Here is a 25,535-nt window from a genome sequence, read left to right as displayed (position 1 = left end):
GCTGCTACCTCCCCTCTTCACTGGAAAGCTCCAGTGCTGAGTCTCTGAAGCCTGAACATGACAGCAGATCCCTCCAACCACAAGGTATGAATTCAGATTTCTCCAGTTTCCTCATTTCCCCTCCCCCCACCTTGTCTCAGTCGGTTCCCTCAACTCAGCACCGCCCTCCTAACCTGCAATCCTCTTCCTGACCTCTCCGCCCCCACCCCACTCCGGCCTATCACCCTCACCTTGACCTCCTTCCACCTATCCCACCTCCATCGCCCCTCCCCCTAGTCCCTCCTCCCTACCTTTTATCTTAGCCTGCTTGGCTCTCTCTCTCTTATTCCTGATGAAGGGCTTATGCTCAAAACGTCGAATTCTCTATTCCTGAGATGCTGCCTGGCCTGCTGTGCTTTGACCAGCAACACATTTGCAGCAGATCCTGTCCTGACCTTGCATGAGAGCCCGAGGACAATCTCTGGCTGGTATTTCTCTGCACTCTCGGGTGCAGTGGGTCAGCACTGTGTACAGTGCACAGGTTGGCATCAGTTTATTCAGCATAGTGACCAACAGACCATTCATGAAATCTTCCAGGACAGGGAAATGTAGGCAGCCCACAGCTACTCAACAGGTTGAGGTGCCTTTAGCTCCGTTTGGTTCCCCCATTCCAATTCTGGAAAACTTACCTTGGAATGGGTAGGAATATCGAAGTTGATAACTACATCCACATGTGGAATATCAAGGCCGCGACTCGCTACGTCCGTGGCCAGTAAGATCGACCGAGACTTCGCTTTGAATTTATTCAAAGCTCCCAATCGTTTGTTCTGTAATTTGTAAAGAAAGTCAGTGAATAGCTTTTTAACCACAGAACAACAGTGAGAACATACAAAAAGCAGCAGCCCACCTGATTCATTTGGCCATGTAAGGGAATAGCAGTAAAGCCGAGATTGCGCAGCAGCAGCGCTGTCCGCTGGGTGTTATTACATGTGCTGCAGAAGATGATGAAGGAATTTCCAGCCAGCTCATTGAGAATGGAAACCAAGTAACAATCCTACAGAGAGAAGCAGCAAACTTTGAAACAACCCTACAACTTAGAAACAAGAGCTTCCAATCATGTACACTTTATAAAACTCTCCAGCTTCTTTTGTGTAGGGAACTCAGCTCTGCCCACAGAACTACATGCTGTTGTCATGACACTTGTGGCTACTATAAGTTGCTATGTGATCACTTCTAGCGAAATGCTGCCACTGTGAACAAAATCCTGCAATTTCTCTCAACTCCATCTTGTGTGAAACATTATTACATTTACTAAGGCCAAGACTGAGAAATAAGCAGATATCCTTTAAAAATAGGCTCAGGTATAATTTTTAAAATGTGCACTCATACAATTTAGGGAAAGTGATTCACACTAAAATAAAATCTTTTCCATTATATAAGTGGAAAAAGATTACAGAAAGCTGCAACACAGTGAAATGGCAGTGCACCCTGCACTGAATGCTGGTCTTCATTCCCAAGGGAGTGAACGGTAAAAATAGGAAGGCCTTGCAAAAAAGATACAAGACATTAGCCTGATCAGATTAAAAATACTTTCAACAGTTTAAGTGTCCTTATCTGAAGAGAAATATGCTGGCATTGGAGGCAGCCCTTATGGCCCAGGAGACCCATCTGAGGGGGCAAAGATTGAGTCAGTGTCCATTCGGCCCATGCAGTTTACTCCACCAATCAATGAGATCATGGCTGATTTGATCATCCTCAATTCCACTAACCTGCCTAAAGAATTCCAAACCTTCACTGCTCTTGGGAGAAGAAATTCCTCATCTCTGAGTCTACTTTCCCTATAATCCTTGATTCTCTTTCAGATTAAAATTCGGAGAGTGAACCCTTATTCCAACATTACACCCACCGGCCTCCCTCAATTGGAAACAATCTCTCCAGATCTACCCCTAAAAATGTTCATGTTTCAATCAGGTCACCTCTGATTCTTGCAATTTTAAGCGGGTACAGGTTAAATTAACTAAACTTTGCCTCATAAAGTCCCTCCTTCTTCCACAGGATGATTCAAGTGAACTTTCCTCTTGCCTCCAAAGTCAATCACCAGTGAGATCTTTATTTCAGTTACCACACACCACAAAAACCCATGATTATCTAACCAATTCACACCCAATTAACCCTTAGCTAATATATCCATCACATTGCTTCAGGTCTCAGACATTCCTGCAGACCCTATCCGCATGGAACCTACAGTATCTGATGTAAGATTATTCCTGCAATTATGCTTGTCCCATCCTGTGCTCACAGAGCTGCCCCATTACCCTTTCCTACCTTCAGAAGATCTCATCAGAAAGGTGGGACTTGGATTTGAAAGGAAGCTGGCAAAGAGCTAATTTAAAGGAAGTATCTGCGATAATCATTTACATTTATCCGATAATGCAGCAGTTTTCCAGCGCTCCAATGACAGTCGTTACCTTGAACTTTGCGGGAATAAACACATAATACTGCTGCAGTTTCTCCACAGTCTGATACTTGGTTGAAACAGCACACTTCACGGGATCTTTCAGTGCTGCTCGTTGGAGCTTTTGTACCTGATGGAGAGCGAGGGAGGACCAATTTCAGCCTGAAATACTGAAGCAGCTTTTCAATTCATAATAGACCGCTCTGAACTGCCACAGCTTTTCCCCCATGGTACAGGAGGGCATAGGTTTAAGATGAGAGGGGAAAGATTTAAGAGGGATCTGCAGGGCAGCTTTTTCACACAAAGGGTGGTATGTGTATGGAACGAGTTGCCAGAGGAACTGGTGGAGGCTGGTACAATTACAACATTTAAAAGACATGTGGACAGATACATGGATAGGAAAGATTTAGAGGGATATAGGCCAAACGCAGGAAAATGGGACTAGTTCAAATTAGGAAACCTGTTTAACATGGATGAGTTGCAGGAATTGAGGATGACTGATGCTGGATGAGTTGGGCCAAATGGCCGGTTTCCGTATAAAAGCAAATTACTGCGGATGCTGGAATCTGCTGAAACCAAAAGAGAAAATGCTGGAAAATCTCAGCAGGTCTGGTAGCATCTGTAAGGAGAGAAAAGAGCTGACGTTTCGAGTCTAACTGACCCTTTGTCAAAGCTCGGGCTGAGAGAAAGGGATAGAGCCCATACAGGACACAGGGCGAGAGGAGCTATAGTCCAGAGAGCAGGGTGACTTACAGATGCTGCCAGACCTGCTGAGATTTTCCAGCATTTTCTCTTTTGGCCATGTTCCATTCTGTATGACTCAATGACGTTGACTCAGAATGGACTTGTTAATCTGAGCAACACTGGAGCTGAAAATGTGTTGCTGGAAAAGCGCAGCAGGTCAGGCAGCATCCAAGGAACAGAAGAATCGACGTTTCGGGCATGAGCCCTTCTTCAGGAGTTGTTCCGTAGGCAGCTGCTGAGGAGGGAGATGTGGCTGTGGTAGCGAGTCTGTTTGAGAACGTGGCTGAAGAGCCTCTGTGCAGAGATGATGACCTGGGGGGGGGGTGCAGTGAGAGAGGGACTCACTGAAATCCTTGTGGAGGGAGGAGGAGAGTTTATTCAAGGAAGGCATCCATGCAAGAGGATTCACAGTAGGTTAAAATCTTTTAGGAGAAAGTGAGGACTGCAGATGCTGGAGATCAGAGCTGAAAATGTGTTGCAGGAAAAGCGCAGCAGGTCAGGCAGCATCCAAAGAACAGGAGAGTCGACGTTTTGGGCATGAGCCCTTCTTCAGGAATGAAGCTAGAGGTGTGTTAGAACTCCTGGATACCCTTCTATTTCTGTATTTGCTATGGCAGTGAGACACTGCAAGCAATTCATTCAGCACAGATCAGAGAGTGGATCTTGCTGCTCATAACAGTAACTCCCTGTTCCCCACCACCCCCTGGAAACACACCACCACTCATCAGGCTCCACAGTGACCACACCGCCCCCCCCCACCAACACACACACACAGATATATTAAATAAAAGTTCTGCAGCAAACCTTCTTAGTCATTGTTGCAGAGAACAGATAGGTTTTCCGCTCCCTTGGAATCACTTTGAGAATTTTGTCAACCTGCAAAATAAGGTGTGGGCTGGCATGAACAATGAATCACAGGACAGAGAACAATTCCAAAATATCATAACTAACGGGGAGAGAGTAGCTGTGAGCACCAGAACATGGACTGTTTCTTTTAAATCTTCCATTAAAATATATTTGCTCACTTCACACAATCTGAAAGGAGTTGGAACTGACACACAGAATAATCTGAGAGTTTTGTCTTTGACGGGTTGTTGCTTCTTAGGCAATGGCTCCATCTGCTGGCTGCTGTACAGATGACAGGTTAATTCCCCCTGCCTCCCACAGCTCAGTGCTTCATATTGACTCAGCAGGTTTTTTTTTGATGTTCCCTCTGAACACTTCCACAGCAAAGATGAACTGGTATTTATATTCAAAACCCTTCCTGATCTTGGGGCATGTATTACAGCTAATGAGATATTTCTGAACTAATGTGGGAGACAAGGTTAGGGTTAAGGTTACAATTTCATAGTGGACAGCAACGAAGGTTAATTCAGATTACAACAGGACCTTGATCAGATGGTCCAATGGGCTGAGGAGTGGCAGATGGAGTTTAATTTAACTAAATGTGAGGTGCTGCATTTTGGAAAGGCAAATCAGAGTAGGGCTTATACACTTGCGAGTGTATACACTAGGGAGTGTTGCTGAACGAACAAACGTTGGGGTGCAGGTTCATAGTGGAATGGCAGTGAAGGAGGCATTTGGTAAGCTTTCCTTTATTGAGTAAATGAATTGGGAGGTTATGTTATAGCTGTACAGGACATTGGTTAGGCCACTTTCACAATATTGCATGCAATTCTGGTCTCCCTCCTGCCGGAAGAATGTTGTGAACTTGAAAAGCTCACAAAACAGTTACAGTGATGTCACCAGAGTTGGATAGTTTGAGCTACAAGGACAGGCTGAACAGGCTGGGGCTGTTTTCCCTGGAGCACTGGAGGCTGAGGGGTGACCTTATAGAGGTTTATAAAATCACGAGGGACATGGATAGGATAAATAGACAAAGTCTTTTCCTCTGGGTGGATGAGTCCAGTCTAGAGAGCAATAGGTTTAGGGTGAGAGGGGAAAAGATTTAAAAGGGACCTAATGGGCAACTTTTTCATGCAGATGGTGGTGTATGTAAGGAATGAGCTGCCAGAGGAAGTGGTGGAGACTGGTACAATTACAACATTGGATAGGTGTATGAATAGGAAGGGTTTAGAGGGATATGGGCTGGGTGCTGCCAAATGGGACTGGATTAGGTTAGGCAGAAGTGGGTACTGCAGATGCTGGAGATTACAGTCAACATTCAAGTGGTGCTGAAAAAACACAGCAGGTCAGAACAGCATCCGAGGGGCAGGAAAATTGACGTTTTGAGCTGGAGCCCTCCTTCAGGAATGAGGCTGGGAGCCTCAGGGGTGGAGAGATAAATGAGAGGGGGGTGGGGCTGGGGGAGAAGTACCTGAGTGTGCAATAGGTGGATGGAAATAGGTGTAAAAGTGATAGGTCAGAGGGGAGGGTGGAATGGATAGGTGGGAAGGAAGATTGATGGATGAGACAGGTCATGAGGGAGGTGCTGAGCTGGAAGGTTGAAACTGGGATAAGGTGGGGGGAGGGGAAATGAGGAAACTGGTATAGTCCATATTGATGCCCTGGGGTTGAAGTTTTACGAGGTGGAAGATGAGGCGTTCCTCCTTCAGGCATCGGGTGGTGAGGGAGCGGCAGTGGAGGCGGCCTAGGACCTGCATGTCCTCGGCTGAGTGGGAGGGGGAGTTGAAATGTTCAGCTACGGGGCGGTGGGGTTGATTGGTGCGGGTGTCCCGGAGGTGTTCCCTGAAGGGCTCTGCTAGAAGGCCCAATGTAGAGGAGACCGCATCAGGAGCGACGAATACAATAAATGATATTGGTGGATGTGCAGGTAAAACGTTGATGGATGTGGAAGGCTCCTTTGGGGCCTTGGATGGAGGTAGGGGAGAGGTGTGGGTGCAGGCTTTGCAATTCCTGAGGCGGCAAAGGAAGGTGCCAGGATGGGAGGGTGGGTTGTTGGGGGGCATGGACTTGACCAGGTAGTCATGGAGGGAATGGTCTTTGTGGAAAGCGGATAGGGATGGGGACAGAAATATATCCCTGGTGGTGGGGTCCATTTGTAGGTAATGGAAATGTCGGCAGATGATGAGGTTTATGCGGAAGTTGGTGGGTGGAAGAAAGGTGAGGACCAAAGGAGTTCTGTCCTTGTTATGGTTGGAGGGATGGGGTTCGAGGGCGGAGGTGCGGGATGTGGATGAGATGCATTGGAGGGCAGCTTCAACCGCATGGGAGGGGAAATTTTGGTCTTCAAAGGAGGAGGTCATGTGGTGTAACTGGTCCCCTTGGAAGCAGATGCGGTGGAGGCAGAGGAATTGGGAATAAGGGATAACATTTTTGCAGGAGGCAGGGTGGGAGGTGGTGTAATCCAGATAACTGCGGGAGTCAGTGGGCTTGTAGAAAATGTCAGTGTTGAGTAGATCATCGTTGATGGAGATGGAGAGATCCAGGAAGGGGAGAGAGGTGGGTCAGAGATGGTCCAAGTGAATTTAAGGTCGGGGTGGAATGTGTTGGTGAAGTTGATCAACTGTTCAACCTCCTCGTGGGAGCACGAGGTGGCGCCAATGCAGTCATTGATGTAGCGGAGAAAGAGGTAGGGAATGGCGCCAGCGTAACTATGGAAGATGGATTGTTCCACACAGCCGACAGAGAGACAGGCAGAGCTGGGGCCCATGCAAGTGCCCATGGCTACACCCTTCATCTGAAGGAAGTGGGAGGATTGGAAGGAGAAATTGTTGAGGGTGAGCACCAGTTCAGCTAAACGAATAAGAGTGTCAGTGGAAGGGTACTGGTGGGGGCCTCTACTTTTTGTCAATTACATAAATGATTTGGATGCGAGCATAAGAGGTACAGTTAGTAAGCTTGCAGGTGACACCAAAATTGGAGGTGTAGTGGACAGCGAAGAGGGTGACCTCAAATTACAACAGGATCTGGACAAGATGGATCAATGGGCCAAGAATTGGCAGATGGAGTTTAATTCAGATAAATATGAGGTGCTACATTTTGGGAAAACAAATCTTAGCTGGACATATACACTTCATGGTAAAGTCCTAGGGAGTGTTGCTGAACAAAGAGACCTTGGGGTACAGGTTCATAGCTCCTTGAAAGTGGAGTCGCAGATAGATAGGATAGTGAAGACGACGTTTGGTATGCTTTCCTTTATTGGTCAGAGTATTGGGTACAGGAGTTGGGAGGTCATGTTGCGGCTGTTCAGGACATTGGTCAGGTCACTGTTGGAATATTGCGTGCAATTCTGGTCTCCTTCCTATCGGAAAGATGTTGTGAAACTTGAAAGGGTTCAGAAAAGATTTACAAGGATGTTGCCAGGGTTGGAGGATTTGAGCTATAGGGAGAGCTGAACAGGCTGGGGCTGTTTTCCCTGGAGCGTCGGAGGCTGAGGGGTGACCTGATAGAGGTTTACAAAATTTTGAGGGGCATGGAGAGGGTAAATAGGCAATGTCTTTTCCCTGGGGTCGGGGAGTCCAGAACGAGAGGCCACAGGTTTAGGGTGAGAGGTGAAAGATATAAAAGAGACCTAAGGGTCAACTTTTTCACACAGAGGGTGGTACATGTGTGGAATGAGCTGCCAGAGGAAGTGGTGGAGGCTGGTACAATTGCAACATTTAAGAGGCACATGGATGGGTATATGAATAGGAAGGGTTTGGAGGGATATGGGCCAGGTGCTGGCAGGTGGGACTAGATTGGGTTGGGATATCTGGTCGGCATAGACGGGTTGGACCGAAGGGTCTATTTCCATGCTGTACATCTCTATGAGGGGAAGAAACAGAGGATTTGGAGGCCCTGGTCATGGCAGATGGAGGTGTAGAGGGACTGGATGTCATGGTGAAGAGGTGTTGGGAGCCAGGGAAATGTAAGTCTTAGAGGAGGTGGAGGGCGTGGGTGGTGTCTCGAATGTATGTGGGGAGTTCCGGGAATGATGGGGTGGGGGGGGAGGGGTGGGGGGGGGGGTGGGAATAGGACAGTATCGAGGTAGATGGAGAAGTGGAGATGAATCTGGTGGGGCAGGAGCAGGCCGAGACGATGGGTCGGCCGGGGTAGTCAGGTGGTAGAATCGGTGGTGCAGGATTCCTGAACTACGAGGTTGGAAGCTGTGTGGGGGAGATCCCCTGAGGTGATGAGGTTGTGGATGATCTTGGAGATGATGGTTTGGCTGTAGGGGGTGACGTCATGGTCAAGGGGACGGTAGGAGGTGTCTTTGCATTAACGCCTGGCTTCAGCAGTATAGAGGTCAGTGCACCAAACTACAGTGCGCCAACAGTTTGCCTGAAACGTCCATCTTCCTGCACCTCAGATGCTGCCTGACCTGCTGTGCTTTTCCAACACCACTCAACTCGTCTCTAGATCAGATTAGGTTAGGTCGGTCTGAACAAATTAAACCAAAGAGTCTACTTCTGTGATGTACTTATCTATGCCTCTATGACCAGGCAACCAATGTGCATATCAAGATTCCACAACCAACAGCCAGAGAATGTCCTAGCAACAGTGAGAACTAGATATCATCCTTTTCCTGGGGGCGTCAGTGGATTTGGTAATGAATTGGGGTGCCTGAGCACACCGGTATTTTCAGAGGGTCTTTGGGAATACGTTACTGTCACAGAGAGAGCATCAATCTCTGCTCCACCACCTTCCAGGAATCAACATGTTTGCTCTGTCCTTGTGGACACCTCACTCACCTTAGGCAATAACAAAACAAACCTGAGAAAATCTGAATATCCCAGCTCACGCACCTCAGTTTCGAAATCCATGTTGAGAATCCTGTCTGCCTCATCCATCACCAGGTATTTGAGCGCTCGCAGATTGAAGCCCTTGGTGTTCTGAAGGTGATCAATCAGGCGGCCTGGGGTAGCTGGTAAAGAGAGTACACATCGTTAACACCAGGCAGTGTCCTCCTGGATAACCAGGGTAACCTGCCACCTTCTCACACAGCTCCTTTAAACTTCCTTGCTGTCACCTTCAACCTATGCCCCCCGAGTATTTGACATCTCCACCCTGGGCAAAAGACTCCAGCAATTTCAGAAACCTCTATCAGTCAGAGCTTCAGATTCTGACACTCTAGCAAAAACAATCCAAATTTTTCCAACCTCACCTGACAGCTAATTCACCCTAATCCAGACAACATCCTGGTAAATCTCTTCTGCACCCTCTCCAAAACCTCCACATCCCTCCTACACTGTGGAGACCAGAACTAGCACAGTACACCAAATAAAGTCTTATACAGTTTACACTCAATGCCTCGACTGATGACCTAAGGGGCAACTTTTTCACACAGAGGGTGGTACGTGTATGGAATGAGCTGCCAGAGGAAGGGGTGGAGGCTGGTACAATTACAGCATTTAAAATGCATCAGGATGGGTACATGAATAGGAAGGGTTTAAGAGGGGTATGGGCCAAATGCTGGCAAATGGGACTACATCAGGTTAGGATATCTGGTTGGTTTGGACGGGTTGGATCAAAGGGTCAGTTTAGAACAGTACGGAATAGTTCAGGCCATTCAGCCCATGATGTTGTGTTGAGCATTTATCTTAATCGAAGATCAACCTAACATACACACACAATTTACTGCCGTCCATGGGCTTGTCCAGCAGTCGCTTCAATGTCCCCAATGTCTCTGACTCTACTCCCACCACTGGCAGTGCATTCCACACACCCACCACTCTCTGTGTTAAGAACCTACCTCTGACATCTCCCCCATACCTTCCTCCAATCACCTTAAAATTATGACCCCTCGTAAGAACCATTTCTGCCCTGGGGAAAAGTCTCTGGCTATCGACTCTATGCCTCTCATTACCTTGTACACCTCTATCAAGTCACCTCTCTTCCTCCTTCTATCTAGTGTGAAAAGCCCGAGCTCCCTCAACCTTTCTTCATAAGACATGCCCTCCAGTCCAGGCAGCACCCTGGTAAATCTCCTCTGCACCCTCTCTAAAACATCTACATCCTTCCTATAATGAGGCAACCAGAACTGGACACAATATTCCAAGTGTGGTCTAACCAGGGTTTTATACAGCTGCAGTAAAACCTCACGGCTCTTAAACTCAACCCCCCTGTTAATGAAAGCCAACACACCATTTGCCTTCTTACCAACCCTATCCACTTGGATAGCAACTTTGAGGGATCTATGTATGCAGACCCCAAGATCCCACTGTTCCTCCACACTGCCAAGAATCCTGCCCTTAACCCTGTATTCTGCATTCAAATTTGACCTTCCAAAATGAATCACTTTGCAGTTATCCAGGTTGAACGCCATCTGCCACATCTTAGCCCAGCTCTGTATCCTGTCGATTTCTGTGCTGGACATCTCTATGACACTATGATAAAATCGAGCGCGCTATATGCCTTCTTTACCATCTTATCCACATGGTCCACAATATCTTTAATCTGGTGCAGAGTTCTCCTGGGTAACTGGAGTAAGCCAGTGGTAACCAGTGAATGATGGTGTAGAATTAAACAGTTAACAGGTGGAGAAGGTTCCGTAAACATCCCCATGCTCAGTGCTGGGGTAGCCCAACACAGCAAAGCAGAAGACAATCCTCAGCCAAAGTGCTGAGTGAATGATCCATCTCATCCTCCTCCAATGGTCCCCAGAGATGCCAGGCTTCAGCCAGAACCAGCTGGAGGGACTGGATACTGCAAAGGATGTAATCCCTGATCATATTCCCACAGCAGCACTGACAACTTGTAAAGCCTTTAGCCAAGCTGTTCCAGTACAGGATAAAACTGGCAGCTAGCCAACATGGAAAAGTCTGGGCTCTTTTCACAATGCAACCTGAGCAATACAGAGTCATCATCTCTTTACACAGAGAGTGGTCAGGGTGTGGAATGCCCTACCTGCTAATGTAGTCAACTCAGCTACATTAGGGAGATTTAAACAATCCTTGGATAAACTCTTGGAGGATTTTGGGATAGTGTAGGGGGACGAGCTGAGAATAGTTCACAGGTCGGTGCAACATCGAGGGCCGAAGGGCCAGTTCTGCGCTGTATTGTTCTATGTTCTAAAGTGATGGAAGGTGGCATCAACAGTGCCATCGAGCAGCACCTGCTCAGTGACGCCCAGTTTGGGATCCCCCAGGGCCACTCAACATTCAAACACAGACAGAAAAGCTGAATCCTAGAGCTGAGTTGAAAGAGGCTCCCATCGATAGCAAGGCACCACCTGACCGAGGGCGGCATCAATGAGCCAGAGCAAAGCTGGGAATAAATGGGAATCAGGGGCACACTTTCCACTAGCTGGAGTCATACCAGACACAAGGAAGATGGGTGTGGTTGTTGAAGGTCAGTCATCTCAGCTCCAGGACATCTCTGCAGGGTCCCTCAGGGTGTCTAAGACCCAACCACCTTCAGCTGCTTCATCAATGACCTTCCCTGCATCGTTAAGGTCAGGAGTGGGGATGTTCACTGATGATTGCACAATGTTCAGCATCATTCACAACTCCTCAGATACTGAAGCAGCCCAAGTCCAAATGCAACAAGATCAGGACAATATCCAGGCTTGCGCTGACAAGTGGCAAGTAACACGTGTGACACACAATGACCCTGTTCAACAAGATAGAATCTCCCCTTAACATTCAGCAGCATTGCCATCAATGAATCCCCTACTATTAACATCCTGGGAATTACCGCTGACCAGAAACTGAACTGGGTCAGCCACATAATACATTGGCTACAAGAGCAGGCTACAGACTAAGCATCCTGCAGTGAGTAACTCCCCTCCTGACTCCCCAAAGCCTATCCACCATCTACAAGGCACAAGTCAGGAGTGTGATGGAATACTCCCCACTTGCTTGGATGGGGGCAGCTCCAACAACACTCAAGAAGCTTCACACCATCCAGGACAAAGCAGCCCATTTGACCATCGTGACTGATTTGCAGGAGCAGCAGTGTGTATCATCTACAAGCTGCACTGCAGTAACTTACCCAGGCTCCTTAGTCAGCCCCTTCCAAACCCACAACCTCTGCCATCGTGAAGGATAAAGGCAGCAGATCCATGGCAACACTACCCCCTGTACATTCCCCTGCAATCCACAGACCATCCTGACTTGAAAGTATATCACCTTTTCTTCAATATTGCCAAGTCAAAATCCTCAAACTCTCCCCCTAATAAAACCGTGGGTACTCCCTCAGGGGCACCTACCATCCCCTCAGGGGCACCTACCATCCCCTCAGGGGCACCTACCATCCCCTCAGGGGCAATAAGGTGCAGAAGAAATACTGGCCTCGCCAACAATGATCACATCCCTTCAGTGAAGAGAAAAAAAAAGTGTCCTTCCAAATAGTTGGAGTAATCAGTTCACTGTTCTCCTGGATAAAATGCTTCACCTGGTCAGTGTCATTCCTGTTAACCAGGCTATCTTATCCAATGTCTTCCTAGTTAACCAGGATAACTTGCTTTCAGTAACCTGTCCAAAGCTGTCCCAGATCACTAAACTAATCTGTCCAGTGTCTACCTTATCAACCAGGGTCACAGGCTGCTGTGGGAGATCTGTCTGGGCAGAGGTCACCAGAGTCTGTGTCCAGCTCAGTACCACGGGCCTCAAGAGACACAAGGAAGGTCTATTCTTCCCTCATCCTGTTAGCTGTTCTCTGGGGTCAGGGAGATGGGATTTGTTACCACAACAGGGCTCAGCAATCCTGCGTTTTTCAGAACAAGCAAACAGTTCCTGAACAGGAGGCTATGATTCCTGTCGGGAAGCATATACTTAAACATCAGGCGAGGGGAGTGCAACATTCCACCTCCCCACTACCAGGTACCTCACCTTGCTCCCAGCCCACAGTCCATTAGCATTCCCCATGAACACTCTAATAAAACATATGGATGAACGAACAGTGTCTCCCACCTTCACAGCAGCAAAGAAATCACCACCAAACTCTCAAACACCAGGCATACCAATTCCCAGGTACATGACAAATATGAAGATAAGAACCACAATCATTAATATTCCAGTTACAATCCACCTCCAACACTCACTTCCTGCACTCCATCATAAAGGAATTGAAAAGACAGTCATCGTGGTTCACAGGCTCATTCGGACAGATCACACTGACACAGAACCGGAGTCCAGGCTCTCTCCACAGAAACTGGTAGCTGACCTCACTCAGGTCTGGGGGCTGGATACTCCTTTTGACCTCAGTGTCTGGTTTAGGGTTAGATGGAATGGCAGGACTGGAAGGAGACAGGAGCTGCAAGGGTTTTACCTCTGACCATACCTCTGAAGTTTGGCAGGCAAGGGAAGATAAGGATTTAAGGAAAGGTATTAAATTGGAGGCATTTCAGAGAAGATTCACTCAATGATCCTCAGTATGGAGGGATTATTTTATGAGCAAAAGTTAAACAGGTTGGGACTCTACTCTCTAGAGTTTAGAATATGATCTCATTGAAACATACAGGATCCTTAAGGTGCTTGACAAAGGCAATGCTGAGAGGATATTTCCCTCATGAGAGAGTCTAGCAGCAGAGGGCATGATCTCAGAATAAAGGGTGCGAATTTAAGGCTGAGATGAGGAGGAATTTCTTTTCTCAGAGGATGGAGTGTCTTTGGAACTCTTTGCCACAGAAAGCTGTGGGATTTTTAAGGCTGAGATAGACTCTTGACCAGTCAGGGAATCAAGGGTTACAGATGACGGCAGGAAAGTGGACATGAGCAATGTCATGGATTAGCCATAATCCTATTGGATAGTGGAGTAGGCTGGAGGGGCCAAAGGGCCGCCTCCAGTTCCTGTGTGTATGGTCTTATTACAGTCAAACAGGAGGAGGTTCAGCATGAAGCATTCCAGAGCCGACTGCCCTGGTACATGCACATGAGTAAAGGGCAGGTATGGAGCTACAGCATTCCACCACAGAGAGCAGTGACCTCGGCAAGTGGAGGCGATGTAAACACTCACCAATAATAACATGAGGCTTCTTTGCCAGAGCGAGACTTTGTGACATCATATCGATTCCACCCACTATCACCGCTGTAAGCAAAAAGAAAGACAATCTTTCAGATTATCATGGAAAGCAGAACCTCACCATCACACTGAGGTCAAACCACTCAGTCAAACCCCAAAACATTTGGGTACTTTTAACCAAAGAATGTGCTAAATAAACACAATCTTATTAAATGGGATATTTACATAAATGATTTGGATGTGAGCATAAGAGGTACAGTTAGTAAGTTTGCAGATGACACCAAAATTGGAGGTGTAGTGGACAGCGAAGAGGGTTACCTCAGATTGCTGGATTAGTGGTGCTGGATAAGCACAGCAGTTCAGGCAGCATCCAAGGAGCAGTAAAATCGACGTTTCGGGCAAAAGTCCTTCATCATGAATACACGCAGAGTGCCTGAAGGGTGGAGTGACCTCAGATTACAACAGGATCTGGACCAGATGGGCCAATGGGCTGAGAAGTGGCAGATGGAGTTTAATTCAGATAAATGTGAGGTGCTGCATTTTGGGAAAGCAAATCTTAGCAGGACTTATACACTTAATGGTAAGGTCCTAGGGAGTGTTGCTGAACAAAGAGACCTTGGAGTGCAGGTTTATAGCTCCTTGAAAGTGGAGTCGCAGGGATATAGGATAGTGAAGGCGGCGTTTGGTATGCTTTCCTTTATTGGTCAGAGTATTGAGTACAGGAGTTGGGAGGTCATGTTGCGGCTGTACAGGACATTGGTTAGGCCACTGTTGGAATATTGCATGCAATTCTGATCTCCTTCCAATCAGAAAGATGTTGTGAAACTTGAAAGGGTTCAGAAAAGATGTACAAGGATTTTGGAGGATTTGAGCTACAGGGAGAGGTTGAACAGGCTGGGGCTGTTTTCCCTGGAGCGTCAGAGGCTGAGGGGTGACCTTATAGAGGTTTACAAAATTATGAGGGGCATGGATAGGATAAATAGACAAAGTCTTTTCCCTGGAGTTGGGGAGTCCAGAACTAGAGGCCATAGGTTTAGGGTGAGAGGGGAAAGATATAAAAGAGACCTAAGGGGCAACTTTTTCACACAGAGGGTGGTACGTGTATGGAATGAGCTGCCAGAGGATGTGGTGGAGGATGGTACAATTGCAACATTTAAGAGGCATTTGGATGGGTATGTGAATAGGAAGGGTTTGAAGGGATATGGGCCGGGTGCCGGCAGGTGGGACTAGATTGCATTGGGATATCTGGTCGGCATGGACGGGTTGGACCGAAGGGTCTGTTTCCGTGCTGTACATCTCTATGATTCTATGTGTGGTGGAGTGCAAGGATTGCTTCTCGTGTTATCACTCAATCTCCATATTTCATTATTTTAAATTAAGGGAGTCAGGTTTGGTCTGTAGTTATCTTTAGTTATTAATAATTTTTAGATCAGGACAGTTGTTAATTGGAGTTAGCGAGTGCTGCATTAGAGTTAGGCTTAATCCTGATGAAGGGCTTATGCCCGAAACGTCGAATTTCCTATTCCTTGGATGCTGCCTAACCTGCTGTGCTTTAACCAGCAACACATTTTCAGCTGTAATCAAATTACCCATCAATGCCTCATGCGAGAACCTCGCCACTCAACCACAGCATCTGATTAAAATTCAGGTGACCCCACATCTCATTCCCCGTCATCGCCTGAATCAAGTCAGTACTCACCGGATTTCACTCCAATGGAAGAGCCGAGAGCTTCAAATTGCTCCGAGATCTGAAAGGCGAGCTCCCGAGTTGGCGTCAGGACGAGGGCAAACAGTCGCTGGGGCTTCTCCAAGAGGGCCTGCAGGATTGGGAGAGCGAAAGCTCCTGTCTTCCCAGAGCCCGTCTCAGCCAGTCCAATAATGTCCCGTCCTGAAAGAGAGCGGGGAGGACAGGATCAAACAGGGCCTGACACACAGACTGGCACTAGATTTAAATTAGATTTGTGAAGTTAACGTCCCAGTAGAGAAGGAAGGATAACGCTGTGGAAACTCAGGAAACCAGTCAGTAAAATTCTCCTTGTGAGGAGTAAACTTTTACGGCGACTGGAGCTTATGATAAAACCAGCATTAACAAACACTGCTACAACTTACCACGCACAGATACACCTGCACAGGGAAATAATTTCCTCAAGTGAAGGCAAGAGAGAGTCCAGAACAAACCACAGAAAGGTTTCACTACACAAAGAGGTCATTCAGCTAACCTGGGTGATAGATTTAAGACAGTTGTCAGAGGCAACTTCTTTACACAGTGAGTGGTAAGGGTGTGGAATGCCCTACCTTGCTAATGTAGTCAACTCAGCCACATTAGGGAGATTTAAACAACCCTTAGATAAGCACATGGATGATTTTGGGATAGTGTAGGGGGATGAGCTGAGAATAGTTCACAGGTCGGTGCAACATGGAGGGCCGAAGGGCCTGTTCTGCGCTGAATTGTTCTATGTTCTATGTCTGCGCCAGTTGAATAACCGAGCTCCTTATTCTCATCCCCCTCCCCTTGCAGGCCCCAGTACCTCAGGGTCAGATCCAGGTTCCCTTTGTCAACCAGCGGAGAGTTTCAGTCTCAAGCAGCAAATCCCAGACTCATCGCCCTCGGTGGGAAACCGTTACCCTCACCTCCCCGCTCATTCTCCTACTGACCAGGAAGTGGCGGCAGGGAGAATACTGACAAACAGGATACTAGACTAGATTAGATTAGATTAGATTACTTACAGTGTGGAAACAGGCCCTTCAGCCCAACAAGTCCACACCGACCCTCTGAAGAGCAACCGACCCAGACCCATTTCCCTACATTTACCCCTCCACCTAACACTACGGGCAATTTCCCATGGCCAATTTTTTTTGGACTGTGGGAGGAAACCAGAGCACCCGGAGGAAACCCATGCAGACACGGGGAGAATGTGCAAACTTCACACAGACAGTTGCCCAGGCGGGAATTGAACCCGGGTCTCTGGCGCTGTGAGGCAGCAGTGCTAACCACTGTGCCACCGTGCCACTGTTGAGGTTCACAAGGAGGTTTTAGCAATTATGGAAAGTGTAAAAATAGATAGGTCCCCTGGGCCACAAGGGATTTAACTGAGGATTCTCTGGAAAACCAAGGAGGAGATTAGAGAGCCTTTGGCTTTGATCTTTATTAGATTAGATTACTTACAGTGGGGAAACAGGCCCTTCGGCCCTACAAGTCCCCACCGACCCGCCGAAGCGCAACCCACCCATAACCCGACCCCTACATTTACCCCTTACCTAACACTACGGGCAATTTAGCATGGCCAATTCACCTGACCCGCACATCTTTGGACTGTGGGAGGAAACCGGAGCACCCGGAGGAAACCCACGTAGACACGGGGAGAACGTGCAAACTCCACACAGTCAGTCGCCTGAGTCGGGATTAGAACCCGGGTCTCAGGCGCTGTGAGACAGCAGTGCTAACCACTGTGCCACCGTGCCGCCAACTGCCACCTTGCCGCCCACATCATTGTCTACGGGAATAGTGCCAGAAGACTGGAGGATAGCAAATGTTGTCCCATTGTTCAAGATTTGGAGATGCAGTGTTGGACTAGGGTGTACAAAGTTAAAAATCACACAACACCAGGTTAAGGTCACAGGTTTAATTGGAAGCACTAGCTTTCAGAGCAACACTCCTTCATCAGGTGATGACCACCTGATGAAGGAGCGACATTCCGAAAGTTAGTGTGCTTCCAATTAAACCTGTTGGACTATAGCCTGGTGTTGTGTGATTTTTACCATTGTTCAAGAAGGGGAGTAGAGACAACTCTGGCAATTATAGACCTGTGAGCCTTATTTCAGTTGTGGGAAAGTGTTGGAAAAGGTTATATGATATAGGATTTAGTCATTTAGTGAGAAATAAATTGATTAGGGATAGTCAACACAGTTTTGTGAAGGGTAGGTCGTGTCTCACAAACCTTATTGAGTTCTTTGAAAAGGTGACCAAACAGGTGGATGCGGTGTATGTGAATTTCACCAAGGCATGTGATAAGTTCCCTATGGTAGGCTATTGTACAAAATACGGAGGCATGGGATTGAGGGTGATTTAGCAGTTTGGATCAGAAATTGGCTAGCTGAAAGACAGGGGGTGGTGGTTGATGGGAAACGTTCATCCTGGAGTTCAGTTACTCGTGGTGTACCACACGGATCTGTTTTGGGGCCACTGCTGTTTGTCGTTTTTATAAATGACCTGGATGAAGGCATAGAAGGATGGGTTAGTAAATTTGCAGGTGACACTAACATCGGTAGAGTTGTGGATAGTGCTGAGATTACAGGGGGACATAGATAAGCTGCAGAGCTGGGCTGAGAGATGGCAAGTGGAGTTTAATGGGAAAAGTGTGAGGTGATTCACTTTAGAAGGAGTAACAGGAATGCAGAGTACTGGACTAATGGTAAGATTTTTGATAGTGTAGATGAGCAGAGAGATTTCTGTGTCCGTGTACATAGATCCCTGAAAGTTGCTACCCAAGTTGATAAGGTAGTTAAGAAGGCAAGTAGTGTGCCAGCTTTTATTAGTAGAGGGATTGAATTTGGAACCTTGAAGTCATGCTGCAGCTGTACAGAACTCTGGTGTGACCGCAGAGTATTGCGTACAGTTCTGGTCACTACATTAGAGGAAGGATGTGGAAGCTTTGAAAGGGTTCAGAGGTGATTTACTAGGATGTTGCCTGGTACGGAGGGAAGAGCAGGAGAATCGACGTTTCGGGCATGAGCCCTCCTTCAGGAATTCCTGAAGAAGGGCTCATGCCCGAAACGTCGATTCTCCTGCTCTTTGGATGCTGCCTGACCTGCTGCGTTTTTCCGGCAACACATTTTCAGCTCTGATCTCCAGCATCTGCAGTCCTCACTTTCTCCTGGTATGGAGGGAAGGTCTTATAAGGAAAGGCTGAGGGAACTGAGGATGTTTTCCTTGGAGAGAGGAAGGTTGAGAGGTGCTTTAATTGAGACATATCAGGTAATCAGACGGTTGGATAGGGTGGACAGTGATAGCCTATTTCCTCGAATGGTGATGGCTAGCACGAGGGGACATAGCTTTAAATTGAGAGGTGATAGACATAGGACAGATGACAGAGGTGGGTTTCTTTACTCAGAGAGTAGTAAGGGTGTGGAACACACTGCCTGCAACAGTAGTAGACTAGCCAACTTTAAGAGCATTTAAATGGTCATTGGATAGTCATGTGGATGAGAATGGAATAGTGTAGGTTAGATGGGCTTCAGATTGGTTTCACAGGTCAGCGCAACATCGAGAGCCAACGGCCTGTACTGCGCTGGAATGTTCTGCTCACGGAAAACCAGTCCTTCTTGTCCACTTTATCAAAGCCCTTCATCATTTTTTTTGGACCTCAAAGTCACCCCTCATCCTCCTCCTTTCTCAGGAAAACAACCCAAACCTGTCCAATCTCTCCTTATTGCTACTCAGGCACAAAGCACAGCAGTTTTATAAATCTCCCTGACACACGCATTCAAGCAATTGTGTCCAAAACTGTTCACAAAACTCCAGAAGTAGCCTAACCAGTATCTTATATAGTTCCACCATCACATCCCTGGTCTTGTATCAATCCTCACCCAATGAAGGAATGTATTCCAATTGCGCTCTTTACCACTTTCTCTGCCTGTCTACATGCCACCTTCAGGGACGTGTGGACACACCCTGAGGTCTCTCACTAGCCTTCCCAAGTTACTGAACAAGGAGAGGCTGAAGCTTATATTCTGAGTCGGGCCATTTGGGATGATGCCAGGAAGCCCCTCTTTACTCAAAGGGCAGTGAGAACCTGCCCCATTCTCCCCCTCAACAATTAGGGCAGAGAACTGAAAATTTCAAACAAATGATAAGATTTCTGTGGAGAGAAAGTTAACATTTCAGATCAAAGCTCTGTCATCACCTTAAATCAGTTCCTATATAAAGTCACAAACATTAACTCAGATTCCAATCCACAAACAATGCCTGATCTACTCGCATTTCCAGCATTTTCTTTTTTCCATTTAAAATTCTATGATCCACAGACCATTGTTTTTGCTGTTCTGAATTTCTCATGAGCAGAATATGAAGGTTTGTCCAATTAAAACGGACTGATTGAGATACATTACCAATGGTGACCTAAGTGACAAGACAGGCAGATTCAATGACTGAATGACCATCTCTTGGTCATTATGAGCCTTTCAGCTCAGGATGTGTTTATGGGCAAAGTTACCAGAGGGCGAAGCAAAGAACATGTATGTGCAGAAATGCAGCAATCCAGACATTGTCTGACAATTAATTTAATTCAGTCTTGTTTCAAATGTTTCCTGCAGAACAGTACTCATTTTCCCCAGTCCTAACATCATATCGTGTGTGCAGGGAATCTGCATGGAGTGATCACAAAGCAGGCTATTTCCAAGTCTTTTCACATGCCCCAGTCTCAAATAATCAACAAAGTTCTGACTGTGAAGCTTCATTTCTCTCAGTTCCACATTCTTGTCACCTGATGTGTAAAGGAACTCAAAATTGTACAAGAATAGCCTCTTGATTTTGAGTCATAGAGATGGAAACAGACCGTTCGGTCCAACCAGATATCCCAACCCAATCTAATCCCACCTTCCAGCACCCCGCCCATATCCCTCCAAATCTTTCCTATTCATATCCTGTGGAAGAAAATCCGCTTCCCTGTCCTCCCACAGCACGGCCACAAAGAGCATAAGGAACCATATCTGCCTCAGCCACAACAGAAACTACCCAGAGTGCCTAGCCTTGACCAAACAGGCTAACTAAGACACAAGGCAGCAAACCGGAGATGACTCAAGCCCATTCCAGACTGGGGAATACACTTTCCGAGACAGACTGACAATAGACTTCCTCGCCCTCAGTAAGCACAACTGCTCCCGATTCCCTAGGGGCAGCCTCACTCCTCACACATACTGGAACTCCACAAAGGATGCATAGACTGAAAGGCACCAAGATACCTCACTTGTGGACTAACCACAATGGAAACCCATTGATGCCAGGGTGAGAGACATTAGCACCTACTCTTGCAGATGATCGGGATCTCCTAACTCAACCACGGACTGATTACTGCTACCGGACGGCTGATTGTCCTCCCAATGATAGTGTTTTACTCTTGATTGTCCTGTAACTCACACCACATTACTGTACCCCAATAAAACTGCCTGGGCCCACTGCTCAGGGAAGAGAACCTTTGATCTACCTGTACAGACAGTCACTTCTGTGTCAGCCTCGGCAATTTCTCTTTCAGTAATATTGCTTGTAATAAACAGCTTGTCAATTTCACCCGATCTGAAATCGTGTGGTCGCTGTTCAATTGGGTAATTTCTCCAACAGAGTGTAATTCTTTCGGAAGTATGTTGTGAAACTTGAAAGGGTTCAGAAAAGATTTACAACGGTCTTGCCAGGGTTGGAATGTCTGAGCTATAAGGAGGCACTGAATAAGCTGAAAACAGAATAAGGGCTGTTTTCCCTGGAGCGTCAGAGGCTGAGGGGTGACCTTATAAAGGTTTATAAAATTATGAGGGGCATGGATAGGATAAACAGAGAAAGTATTTCCCTGGGGTCGTGGAGTCCAGCACAGGTTTAGAGTTAGAGGGGAAAGATATAAAAGGGACCAACCGGGCAACTGTTTCACACAGAGGGTGGTATGTGTATGGAATGAGCTGCCAGAGGATGTGAGGAGGTTGGTACAATTGCAACATTTAAGAGGCATTTGGATGGGTATATGAATAGGAAGGGTTTGGAGGGATATGGGCCAGGTGCTGGCAGGTGGGACTAGATTGGGTTGGGATATCTGGTCGGCATGGATGGGTTGGGGCAAAGGGTCTGTTTCAGTGCTGTACATCTCTATGACTCTTCTAAACTCCAGAGACCACAGGCCTATCCTGTCTAGCCTTTCCCCAACAGGCAATCCATTCATTCCAGGAATTAGTTTAGTTGAGCCTCTGTGAATACTTATCACCATTTCAAAACAGATCAGCTTCTTTCCAGCCAAGGTGGAGTCAACTGTTGTTAAGGTCGGGACGGAGCAGTCAGTGGTGCACAGCCAGAGCCTAGAAGGAGCAATTTCACAATGAATGGCTAAATGTTTCAATAATATTAATTAATATTGGGCCAGGAACACCAAATAAAATCATCCCTGATTTCAGAGAAAAAACACAGGATCATTAGTGTTCACTTAAAGAAGCAAATGGAGAGTTCAAATATGTAAACATGAAGCAATTAGGAAGCGGGTGTGATGTGACCGTGTAGAGATGAAGCAATGGGACCCACCTTGCAGAGCGACGGGCAGAGCTTCCTTCTGGATTCTGGTGGGGCATTTCCATCCCAGCTGCTCACAGGCCTCACAGAGAACCTCGGTGACTCCCTGGGGGAACAGACACAGATTATACACCGTCACATGGTCACACGGCATGGGAACACCCTCACCGCCCGGGGGGGAACACCCTCACCGCCCGGGGGGGGGGGGGGGAACACCCTCACCGCCCGGGGGGGAACACCCTCACCGCCCGGGGGGGGGGGGGGGAGAGAACACCCTCACCGCCCGGGGGGGGGGGGGGGGAAACACCCTCACCGCCCGGGGGGGGGGGGGGGGGGAACACCCTCACCGCCCGGGGGGGAACACCCTCACCGCCCGGGGGGGGGGGGGGGGGGGAACACCCTCACCGCCCGGGGGGGGGGAACACCCTCACCGCCCGGGGGGGGGGGGGAGAACACCCTCACCGCCCGGGGGGGGGGGGAACACCCTCACCGCCCGGGGGGGGGGGGGGGGAACACCCTCACCGCCCGGGGGGGGGGGGGAACACCCTCACCGCCCGGGGGGGGGGGGGAACACCCTCACCGCCCGGGGGGGGGGGGGAACACCCTCACCGCCCGGGGGGGGGAACACCCTCACCGCCCGGGGGGGGGGGGGAACACCCTCACCGCCCGGGGGGGGGGGGGGAACACCCCCCCCGCCCGGGGGGGGAACACCCTCACCGCCCGGGGGGGGGGGTTGGGGTAAACACCCTCATCACTGGGGGGTACAAGGTAAATATCACGCCGCCCCCGGGTATAGTCTCACGGGTTTATTGGGGAGCACGAGCTTCCAGAGCGGGGCCCCCGGCCAACACCATCCCGGGGGGGGGACACGGCTCGGCCTGGGCTGGGGGGTGCACTGCCCCCAGTGAGGCCTCCCTCCTCCCGGTGCTGGTGTTCGTCCCCCACTAACCCCCCCCCCCCCGCTGTCTCTCCCCCCGGTACCAAGTCTCGGAAACTGCTTTCGGCCTCGCTTTCCGCCGCCATCTTCCTCCCGGAGACACTCCGCACATGCGCCGCGCGGCGGATTCTGGGAGATGTAGTCCTGAGACTGAGCAGCATTGGGGCTGTGCCCTGGGACATGGGGGTGCACCATGGGACATGGGGGTGCACCATGGAGCATGGGGGTGCACCCTGGGTGAGTGCACCATGGAGCATGGGGGTGTACCCTGGGACATGGGAGTGTACCATGGAGCATGGGGGTGTACCCTGGGTGAGTGCACCATGGAGCATGGGGGTGTACCCTGGGTGAGTGTACACAGGGCTATGAGGGTGTACCCTGGGTGAGTGTACACAGGGCTATGAGGGTGTACCCTGGGTGAGGGTACACGGGGACCATAAGGATGTACCCTGGATGAGTGTGCCCAGGGACATGGGTGTATCCCTGCATGGGTGTTCAGGTGTCATGGAGGTGTACTCTGTATGAGTGTACCCAGGGTGACATTGTACGCTGGGTGAGTGTCACCTGAGTCATGAGGGTGTGCCCTGGGTGAGTGTACCATGGAGCATGGGGGTGAACCCTGGGTGAGTGTACCCTGGGGCATGGAGGGGTACCCTGGGTAAGAGTACCATGTGGCATTGGGGTGTACCCTGGACCATGAGGATGTATCCTGGGTGAGTATACCATAGGGCATGGGGTTGTACCCTGGTGAGTGTGCCCAGGGGATGAAGGTATCCCTGTGTGGGTGTTCCAGGGGTCATGGTGGTGCACTCTGTATGAGTGTACCCAGGGGCATGGGTGTATCCCTGCATGGGTGTTCAGGTGTCATGGTGGTGCACTCTGTATGAGTGTACCCAGAGGCATGACATTGTACGCTGGGTGAGTGTCACCTGAGTCATGGGAGTGAACCCTGGGTGAGTGTACCCTGGGGCATGGAGGCGTACCCTGGGTAAGAGTACCATGTGGCATTGGGGTGTACCGTGGACCATGAGGATGTATCCTGGGTGAGTGTACCATAGGGCATGGGGTTGTACCCTGGTGAGTGTGCCCAGGGGATGGAGGTATCCCTGTCTGGGTGTTCCAGGTGTAATGGTGGTGCACTCTGTATGAGTGAACCCAGGGGCATGACATTGTACACTGGGTGAGTGTCACCTGGGACATGAGGGTGTGCCCTGGGTGAGTGTATCCTGGTGCTTGGGGGTGTATCCTAGGTAAGTGTAACCTGGAGCACGGACATGTACACTGGGGCATGGGGGCTATACCCTGGGGCATGGGGGTGTACCCTGGGTATGGAGGTGCACCCTGGGGCATGGGGGTGTACCCTGGGTATGGAGGTGCACCCTGGGGCATGAGAGTGTTCTCTGAACTGTTTCCTCCATCTCAATTAACCCTAAGCTCCACCTCATTTGCCAGACATATCTCATGGGTTTGGTCTCAGGAGAGCTCTGAGAAAGTGGGGACTGCAGATGCTGGAGATCGGGATTGAAAAGTGTGGCGCTGGAAAAGCCAGCAGGTCAAGGAGCAGGGAAATCGAGGTTTCGGGCATGAGCCCTTCATCAGGAATGTCTCAGGAGAGCTGCCGCATTTTCTGCTGTTTACACACACCTTTAATACCTACACTTCATAGAACCATCGAAATGATCCAGCAAAGAAGGTGGCCGTTTGACCAATCTTGTCATGCTGACCCAAAGACACCCCAATGCCCTTCCTTCATGCATACAGCCCTGCAGCTTCCAGCACTCAAGGTGCAGATCCAGGTATTATTTGAGGTTTCTGTCTCCATCACCAACTCAGGAGTAGTGAATTCCAGACACCCACCACCAACTGTGTAAAAACGTTTTTCCTCACATGACCTCGTCCTTTTGCCACTTTGCGTGAATCTATGATCCCTGGTTTTTGAACTTTCAGCTAAGGGAAACACATTCCTCCGTGTATCTTCACCCCTCACAATTTTGTATATCTCAGTCATTTTTTGAACAAGTAACAAAGAAAATTGATGAGGATAGAACAGTAGATGTGTTCTAGATGGACATCAGTAAGGCGTTCGACAAGATTCTCCATGGGAGACTGGTTAGCAAGGTTAGATCTCATGGAATACGGGGAGTACAAGCCATTTGGGTACAGGACTGGCTTGAAGGTAGACAATAGAGGGTGGTGGTGAATGGTTACTTTTCAGACTGGAGGCCTGTGACCAGTGGAGTGCCACAAGGATCGGTGCTGGGTTCACTACTTTTCGTCATTTATATAAATGATCTGGATGTGAGCAGAAGAGG

At 48.7% G+C, this 25,535-nt stretch overlaps 1 protein-coding gene across 1 annotated transcript in view; it reads right to left on the bottom strand.

Annotated features, from left to right (window-relative positions):
* The window catches only part of ddx47 (DEAD (Asp-Glu-Ala-Asp) box polypeptide 47), a 33,155-nt gene extending 9,825 nt beyond the window's left edge, over positions 1 to 23,330 (bottom strand). Inside the window, exons 1-9 of the mRNA XM_060849286.1 lie at positions 23,268 to 23,330; positions 22,299 to 22,392; positions 15,723 to 15,911; positions 14,018 to 14,089; positions 8,866 to 8,984; positions 3,983 to 4,054; positions 2,448 to 2,564; positions 887 to 1,033; positions 669 to 806 (exon numbers count right to left, since the gene is read on the bottom strand). Of these exons, the coding sequence (XP_060705269.1) occupies positions 669 to 806; positions 887 to 1,033; positions 2,448 to 2,564; positions 3,983 to 4,054; positions 8,866 to 8,984; positions 14,018 to 14,089; positions 15,723 to 15,911; positions 22,299 to 22,392; positions 23,268 to 23,309 (990 nt within the window). The 5' untranslated portion in view covers positions 23,310 to 23,330. The remainder of the gene's footprint in view (positions 1 to 668; positions 807 to 886; positions 1,034 to 2,447; positions 2,565 to 3,982; positions 4,055 to 8,865; positions 8,985 to 14,017; positions 14,090 to 15,722; positions 15,912 to 22,298; positions 22,393 to 23,267) is intronic.
* Between the last annotated feature and the right edge of the window lie 2,205 nt (positions 23,331 to 25,535).

This window comes from Hemiscyllium ocellatum, chromosome 33 (genome assembly GCF_020745735.1).
Source record: "Hemiscyllium ocellatum isolate sHemOce1 chromosome 33, sHemOce1.pat.X.cur, whole genome shotgun sequence".
Taxonomy (NCBI): domain Eukaryota; kingdom Metazoa; phylum Chordata; class Chondrichthyes; order Orectolobiformes; family Hemiscylliidae; genus Hemiscyllium; species Hemiscyllium ocellatum.
Note: the sequence above shows the minus strand (reverse complement) of the source record. Positions and strands in the feature narration are given on the sequence as shown.